The sequence below is a fragment of the Anoplophora glabripennis genome, unplaced genomic scaffold (assembly GCF_000390285.2).
Source record: "Anoplophora glabripennis isolate ALB-LARVAE unplaced genomic scaffold, Agla_2.0 scaffold29, whole genome shotgun sequence".
Taxonomy (NCBI): domain Eukaryota; kingdom Metazoa; phylum Arthropoda; class Insecta; order Coleoptera; family Cerambycidae; genus Anoplophora; species Anoplophora glabripennis.
Window position 1 is genome coordinate 1,749,501 of NW_019416257.1, and position 9,419 is coordinate 1,758,919.

Below are 9,419 nucleotides of genomic sequence, written 5' to 3' on the forward strand. Positions count from 1 at the left end.
CAAGGACATTTAAATAAAGGGGACTATGCATGTCACAGTCTATCTCATATGTTGGGTGAAGCTAGACAAGGGGAAAGCAGAGGGCTTTATTTTCATCCAACTGATGCGCGCGATTACGTCTCCAATGTCGTACATTTTGGATGGGTCAAAATAAAATATTTTATAGTCCTAAGTCAATATATTTCAACAGCTACTCAGTATTTTTATAATAAATATATATAATATTTTTATAACTTCTTGGAATCCCAATAACTGTAACCATTTCTTTCTTGTTGCACCATCCCCAAGCATCCTAAAAACGTTCACATTTCACTTTTAGAATACTGAGGCAAATTTTCAGTGAGACATAAAAATATATTCCCAAAGGAGAACATCAATTGGTTGAATGAATGCAACTTTCAGTTGATTGCATCTTCGGTAACACAAGTAAATGAAGTGACTACAAACCGCTTGAAAAAATATAGGAGTAGTGCAAGGGTCGTTACGTTGTCGCATTACAACGTAGTCACATTAGATGTTAGGTACTAAATATTTCTATTGTTTTCTTCATCATTTTTTTTTCTAAAAAAACAACCTATATCTCAAAAACGAAGCATCTCCTAAATAATTTTAATACTATTGGTTAAACCCAAGGGAAGAGGAGACCAAAAGGCTTATTTGACTCACACGTACTCGAGACTTTGTAAGACCAATTTTAATAGGTACTATATTTTTTTAGGTTTTATGAGGAGGAGGAAATTATAAGAATTAGGAAAAAAAGTGAATGTACTGGCTGGTCAATTTTCGATGGGATTTCAGGGTATCTCAGAAACTACTAAAGATATGATAAATCTGACACCACGTTTTCGAGCTCGATTTTCATGGCCAACTCAACTGTCAAATCAGAAATTTGCTATCTTCATTTGTTTCTGAGTTACAGGGCGTTTCTCGTCATTGTGACACTTTTGAACATGTCTGTATCTCAGCTGTTAAATAAGTTAGAGTTAAAGTGAAAACTGCTCAAGACTAATTCTTTGGCGTAGAATTGAATGCCGGTATTAGATTTTTAGTAGNTGTATGTTGGCAAATCATTGACATAGAGCATGAACAGTAATGGACCTAGTACGGAACCCTGAGGTACTCCAAGTGCAACCGCATATATATCCGATTTTTCCTCGTTTATATTGACTACCAGAGACCTATTTTCCATGTATGAAGTCAGCCATGCAAGCATGCTACCTCTTATACCCAGACTGTATAATTTCTGGCTCAAGATCTCTTTATCGACAGTGTCAAACGCCCTGGAGAGATCAAACAGAAGTGAAACCACATACTTACCAGCATCCAAGCACTGATACACATATTTGAGAAGGTGACAAGATGCCGTCTCAACCGATTTATTAGACCTAAATCCATGCTGGGATGCAGTCAGCAGATTATTTTTTTCAACAAAGTTGATTATTCTGTTATATACTACTTTCTCATGTATTTTAGACAAAACACTCAGCAAAGAAATTTGTCGGTAATTCTCCATTTCTTTAGGATCACCTTTCTTTAATAGGGGTATAACAGTTGCCAATTTAAAACAGTTAGGAAATATTCCGGTTTTAATTGATTCATTTATGAGATAAACAAATGGCTGTAGAATATTGTTCTCTATATTTTTAATTAATTTAGCTGTTAAGCCGTCATAACCGCTTGAATTTTTATTTTTAAGTTGTGAAATAATGACAAGCACCTCCTCCACTGCAACGTCATAAAAAAAACACCCTGTTTCTCCCGTGTTTGTAAAAATAACTATAGCATGTGATATATTGCTGAAAAGCGGAAAAAAATCTCTATTTTTTTAGGCTATGGTTAGCTACGATTTCCATTTAAAAAAATAGAACTTTGGGTCATAACTCCGAAATCTTAAGATCTACTAAAAATCTAATACCGGCATTCAATTCTACGCCAAAGCATTAGTCTTGAGCAGTTTTCACTTTAACTCTATCTTGTTTAACAGCTGAGATACAGACATGTTCAAAAGTGTCACAATAACGAGAAACGCCCTGTAACTCAGAAACAAATAAAGACACCAAATTTCTGATTTGACAGTTGAGTTTGCCATGAAAATCGAGCTCGAAAACGTGGTGTCAGATTTATCATATCTTTAGTAGTTTCTGAGATACCCTGAAATCCCATCGAAAATGGACCAGCCGTACACTTTTTATCAATGACAAACTGTTCTATTTAAAAACAGCATCATTTTTTATTTTCAGTACTTAGGGCCGTATTAATTTTTTTTATAATTTAATGAGTCTGAGTCCCCATAATGCCTCCACTGGTTGCTTGCGGGACTTCTACTTCTATGGAAAAATGGTATCTTATAAGAAGATGTGTCATGCCAAATTTGGCTTAAATACCCTTCTACATTTAGAAGTTATTTAAAAAATTCGGATTTTTAAAAAAATCTTAACCCTTATATTTCGAAAATGAAACGTCTGGAAAAAAAATTATACTCGATTTTTTCTTATTTTTTTATGAAGAATATCTCCTTAAAGTGTGTCGACTTAATCCTGAAACACCCTATATATTTAAAGAAAACAACTATAATGTATGTAAAACGTAATCACTTCTTTAGTCGTGAAGAACAAACGATAACAAGAATGAAGAGGCTCCACATAATATTTTCAATTTTTTTAACTACTTATGCTGTGGGGCTATATTTATATGGTTGTCCAAAGCTGGAAAATAGCGACAGTTTGTCTTACACTATAGACTATGGAATAGATACGTATGTCATATTAATCGCAATAGCATGTTTCATTTTAACCTTCACCGTACATTTCCCGATAGTGTGGTTTTTCAGGTAACGCCGCTATACTAATCGTACTGCAAATTAAAGATAACATTTTAGGTATCCAAGAGAAAATGTCCTTGGCAAACGCCAAAAGGTTTTCAATAAATATTCAGTTGACACTAATTCCTTATGTTGGTAAGCCTTGGAAAGTTGTATTTAAATCCTGTATTTCGTTTCATATTTCACTTTAGGTTTCTCCTTATTACTAACATAATTATATCGATGACGATACTAATAATACTAGGATTTTGGGTGCCACACATGACCGGCTTGTTATGGTTAACTTCAGTCGCGATAAGTCTTTTAGTGTACATTTTCATTATGGAGAATTTAATGCGGGTGATTGTCAATTTCACGACAAATCAGAAAACAAGGGTAAGTAAATAATCTCAACGATCTTTTTTGCAGACTACTTTAATATTTCCATTTATTGTAGGTGCAGAAAATTTTTGAACAAATTAAATCGTGTTTTGGATACATAGAACAACAAAGAGTTATGTTGTACAATACGTTTGGATCAACTTTGCTTAGACCGTTTTTCGGTCATTTGTATAAACCACTAGACAAGCTTAAACTGAAAGTAAAGCTATGGTGCAATACCTTCATAGATTATAATTTATTATTATAGGGTGTCTCAGAAAAGAATTATCCATCCAGTAACGGTAGACATCTGGTATCAAAATAAGGCGATTTAGATAAACTTACCCAAAAATGATTGCTTTAAAAGACACAACGATTTAAACTAGTATTTTCGAAATCGTTTTTTCTTAATGGCTCCAATGATTTTTTAACGCCGTGTATTTTTTCAAGGAGGCATTGTTTTGTTTAGATACTTTTACCTAAATCATTTTATTTTGATACAAGGAGTCTACGCTGCTGAAATGGCCTTATTTTCTGGACCACCAAGTATGTTTACTCATAGGAACAAAGGCACTGGGCAGAAATAAAGGAAAGGCTCTGGGAAATAGTACAAGACCTGTTTATGATTACGATATACGTTTTGTTGCTGTATCTAGTAATAATGATGGATAGAGACGCAACGTCATACATAAGCCATATTGAAGTAGAAGATCTCATCAAGGGAACCCATTCCAGAACAATTTTGCTGGATGACGTTTATCACCGAAACGAGTAAATGTTATATTCAAATATTGTTATTCAAATACGATATTAATAATATATCATCATCTTTGTCTTGTATCAGTACTTAAAATATTATCTATTTGTGGCACTGTTTTAGTTTTTTTAGTGTTTATTTTTGTATTTTGCCAAAGGTTATTTTATGAAACTATGTTTGTGCAGCCTGTGAATATTTAGAATAAAGTTGAAAAATATTACATAAAAAAATGGAAATTTGGGATGGAAAGAAAACAGTCATATAATTCAAATTCGAACTGTTCTAGTTTTGAGGATAATTTTTGTAACAGGTGGCAAAATATCCAAATAAACAAAGAAAAAGTACCAACTTGCCTCTGTTCTATCCGTTAATTTCCATTTTCGTTTTCCAGGATAGAAAATTATATAGAAGAAACTCTTATTACCTCCATGCATTCGCTTCAGTGGTACGGAAAGTATGTGTCAAAGAACCCGGGCACGACCATAGATAAGACGAATAAATATTTGGGAATAGCGCGGTTGAGGCAACACAGAGCTTCTAGTTTACACTGTGATGAAGATTTCATCAACCAAACGTCATGTTATCCAACATATTATGGGTATCCTGAATACCGAAATTTCAGCGAAAACTGGCTAGAAGTTGAATTGTCCAACCAATTTTCTAGAATGGATCATATATGGAAATACGTCAGCGAAAGTGTAGCTGGAACTGTAAATTACTTCGGTAAATATTCGTTTGGTTTTTATAAGAGATGAACATGTACATAGAGAGTGTTACAAAAAAATAGGTCAAGCCGTTATAATAATATGCAGATTCTTTGAGTGGAAATAATGGAACAAAATGGATTTTAGTTTCCTTTTAAAAAGTTCAGCAGTACAGGTCTTTACATCATTAGGTAATTTATTAAATACCTTAAGACCCAGACAGTTTGGTGATTTCATGGTGAGCTGCAGTCTCATAAATGGTATATTGTATTCATTTTGTCGTGTATTAATTTCATGAATTTCCATGTTGGAATAAAATTTAGATTTATTGTTAAATACATTATTACGCAAAGCAAACATGAAAACATCTCTACATGAATGTGAACTGGAAACATTAAAAATACATCTTAGTACCTTTTTTTTTGACATACAAACACATCAGAAGACATAACAGACCCATCCCAGAAACAGACACCATAATTTATTCTACTGCCAACCTTCGCATGATACAGATTTATAAGTTGCTTAAATAACAGATTGAATTGAGTTTTGAACAAAGATTTGAACAATGAGGCTTCCAGGACAAATTACTGTCAAATTCAATTCCCAGAAATTTAACCTATATCTCATTATTAAAAGAAATGTCATTTATATTTAGGTTTAATTTAATAGTTGCACGTAGACGATTATGAAATATGAGACCGCATGAGTCTTTGTCACATTAAAGTAAAGATTATTTTGACAGAACCATGTATATAATTTATCAAGTATAACATTACATTTGGTCTCCATGTCATAAGAAGACTTATCAGAAATTAAAAGGGAAGTATCGTCGGCATATATAGTAAAATGAATATTATAAGCAATGGTGGTTATTAATATACAACAGGAACAACATAGGACCCAACACGGAACCCTGTGGTACACCCATGGTCATAGTCTGTGTTCTAGAATATATGTGTTGAACACTATAAGAATCTTTATGTTTAAGACTAACATATTGACTTCGGTTATACAAAAATGAACGTATCCAATCTAATGAAATTCCACGTAATCCATAAATTGATAATTTTTTAAATAGTTTGCTTTCTCAAACAAAAAAAATGCATCATATAATGTTTCCAAAGTCACTGATAGGTCCTTCAAATTTTTGTTGGGTGGCCAGAACGTTTTTAGGTGAGTCAGTACTAATTTCTTATGTTTACCTTGTTCTTTGTGTTCTAACAATGGAATGAAGCTAATTCAAAATCATAATGTTATCTTATTCATATTTCTCAAATAATATTAAATAAATTATGAGATATTTAATTAAACTCTGCTAAATTAAAATTAATATGACAAAATACTAAATTTTTTAATAATGTCAGCTTAATCTAGAACAAAAAAAATCTGTAATATATCCAAATAAGTTGCAATATTGTATATAAATGTTGGAAGAGTGTAAAAATAAAGTAAAAAAATGTTTAATGTAAAAAAACAGTTCCCTTAACATATAGACAAACGTAAGAAAAACTTTTTATACTAAAATTATATAAACGTTATGTCAGGTATATTAAAAATATATAAAATATTAATAAAAAATAGTTGTTTGTAATTTTGACAACGGTGTATCTTGAAAAAGAGTCACTTCAATTAAAAATAACAGAAGGAAAATTACTTTTGCATAAAGAATCTGCATATTCACTGTTAAAATTATTTATAGATTGTTAAATAGCTCTGTAACACTTATCGATATTTTTTTATTTAGGAACATTTGCCGTATATCCAGGTGGTGGGTACATAGCTACGCTTGGACGAACACTACAGAACTCATTATTGAACTTTAATTATTTGCGTCGAAACACTTGGATTGACTCCCTGTCCAGATGTATATTTATAGAATTCTTACTATACAATCCATGCAACAATCTATTCAATTCCATCCGAATCACATTTGAAATATATGCGACTGGATATACCGAAAACAATTTAGAAGTAAACAATCAAGTTCCTTAAATTCAATGTTTTAGCATTAGTTTTTTTCTTGCAGATTCAAACCGCAAGGCTACTATTCGTTAAAGAAGAAACCAGCGACATGGTGTGGATCATCCTCTTTTCCTTCATCATCATGTTAATAATCTTGATAATAAAATTAACACACAGGATCATCCGCAAAAGGAAGCTTCTACTAAAAGACATCTGGCATGTAGCGGACATATTCATCATCCTTATCAGCCTTACATGTCTGGGACTGTACATAGCTAGATCAGACGTGGTCAGGATATTCTTATCGGACGTGGAAAGCGCTAAAAACAACGAATTTGTCAACTACTTTCATCTGATGTACACCGAATCTAGTCTGACGATCGTAGCAGCCATCCTAGTTTTCCTCGCCACGCTTCGACTGTGGAAGTTGATGAGGTTCATGACGATTGTCAAGGTGGTCGAGAAGACCCTAATTCTCTCCGCTCCCGCTCTACTGAGTCTATTCCTATGTCAGTTGGTGTTCATGTTTGCTTGCGCGTTTTTTGCTATTACGAAGTATGGAGACTACGACTATGATTTCAGGGGTGTCATTGCCTCTTTGACAACTCTCTTTGTAGGCTCTTTAAACTTTTACAATTTTGATTTCGATGCCATAAGTGGAAGTGTAGGTTATTTATTTTATTCGGGGTTCATGCTTGTAACGTTGGGAATTTACACGATTGATATAGCCATTATCACGATAAGTTATGGGGAAGCTCAGTTTTTCTATTCTAGCGAAGAAGAATATAACATTGTTGATTTACTCAAAGAACGATGTCAGTACTATGGGGAAGTAATAAGGGTTAAGTGGAGAAAGTTGAGGCTTAGGGGAGGTAACGAGAAAGGCAAGTCAGATGAAAAGGTGTACCCGAAAGACGACGAATTCAGGTATGCCAATTGCGTCACTTTGCAGTCAAATAAGATGGACGCAATGACGTGCGTTACTAAATGTCTGTTGAGAAATATGAGAAAAGAAAGAAAAATAGAGATAACTGACAAAGACGCTGATTTAATTAAGCACACTATTGTTAATTTATTTAGAACAGACACCGAAGAAAAGGAAATTTTTTTTACAAGTAACGTACAGGGTGAAAAATTTAAATTTGTTGATGATAAAGTTATGTTGAAAATGCAGGGGGTTGTTGAGGCACTTCTATCACAGGATGACGATAGATCGGAAAGGATGAAGCGTAGACAACTCTATAAGAAAATTATAGAGTCTCACAAACAGAAAATGGATGATATAGCTGATAATTTGAATGTCCTTTCAAATGTTCTTAAGGCTGTCAATATTAGAAAGTAGTTATATTTACAATTTGTGTTAAATAAATGTTGTTCCTTTTACTGTCATTTGATTAACTTATCATAAGATTCATGTCGAAATATACGGGGTGTCCCAAAAGTGACGCCCGTCCTTATGGGTTTTGATTGAGGGGACAAAAACAAATCGAAAATCAAGAGTGGAAAATTATTAAAAAAAACTAAAAATAAACATTTGAGCTGGGTTATTAAAAATTTATGTAGTTCAAAGCTGTATTTGCTGTATGTTTTTAAATGAAAACTTACCATTGCCATTGCTGCATGACGTTGCGTTAGCAGTTAGACTAAATTATTGGTTTCAACATGATGGAGCTCCATCACATGATTTGCGAATATAAAATTATCTGAATCAAAACATCCGAGACAGATGGATTGGAAGAGGTGGACCATGGCCTGCTGGATCACCAGATCTGAACCTCCTAGATTTTTCTTTTGAGGTTATTTAAAAGAAAAGATTTATAGTCCGTGTATAAACTGCTGTCGCGTTAATAGACCAAGAGATGCTACAAAGAGTTCATGCTTCAATGTTGAATCGTGATGAGCTTTGTCTTGAAGTAGAAGGCATCTTATTTGAACACCTTTTGTAAAAACAACTTCTATTATTTAAGCCCATTAAGGTTTTAGTTTATGTTTTATTATAAAAATGTTTTTCTCTATCCTTTTCAGGTTAAAATAATTCCTTACACCCAGGTACAACCGACAATCGAAAACTATACTTATCTACTATTGGTTATAAATTATATGTCTTGGTTCCATAAGCACAGACCTCAGTTTTGAGACAAAAAAATGGATTTTCACTTTTTTAGTTTTTTGAATACTTTTTCGAATAACTCAACAACGGAAAACAATCGGAAAATTTTCCACTCTTGATTTTCAATTTGTTTTTGTCTCAATCAAATCCTAAAAGGACGGGCGTCACTTTTGGGACACCCTGTATATACATATCTTAAAATTTCAGTTACTGTTTGGTTTTCAACCGCAGATTCCCACAACTCATTTAAGAATAGTTACCAATAGTTCCTATTTTTCGTATGCAAAATATATTTAGTCAATACAAATAATGTCAGAAATAAATTTAATATTTATTACTACACTTTACTTTGATTTATAATTACAGAAAAATACTACTTGTGACACATCAAATTTATTTTGCTTTACAATTTTCGCAAAATATAATAATGTAGAATGGTATAATAATAAGACCATTTATGTGTTAAACTTAAGATAATTACAGCATTTTACTTTAGACACAACCTACGAGTGCAAATTCTACTTCTAAAACTATGAGTAATTTATAATTTATTACTGTTACCACTTTAGATTCGTCCTTTATACAATTTTAGCTTTAGTCTTTAGTTCAGATCAATCCCTTTCATTACAGTTATTATAGAATAAGAAGTTTTCAGTATCTGAAAATAATAGTAACTGTTACCAATTAATATTTCGGTTATGA

At 32.7% G+C, this 9,419-nt stretch overlaps 1 protein-coding gene across 1 annotated transcript in view; it reads left to right on the forward strand.

Moving 5' to 3' along the window:
* LOC111693135 (polycystic kidney disease protein 1-like 2) overlaps positions 1-7,949 on the forward strand; it is a 22,227-nt gene extending 14,278 nt beyond the window's left edge. The window contains exons 6-10 of the mRNA XM_023457280.1: positions 3,013-3,196; positions 3,744-3,952; positions 4,330-4,661; positions 6,390-6,616; positions 6,672-7,949. Coding sequence (XP_023313048.1) covers positions 3,013-3,196; positions 3,744-3,952; positions 4,330-4,661; positions 6,390-6,616; positions 6,672-7,949 — 2,230 coding nt within the window. The remainder of the gene's footprint in view (positions 1-3,012; positions 3,197-3,743; positions 3,953-4,329; positions 4,662-6,389; positions 6,617-6,671) is intronic.
* Positions 7,950-9,419: the final 1,470 nt, after the last annotated feature.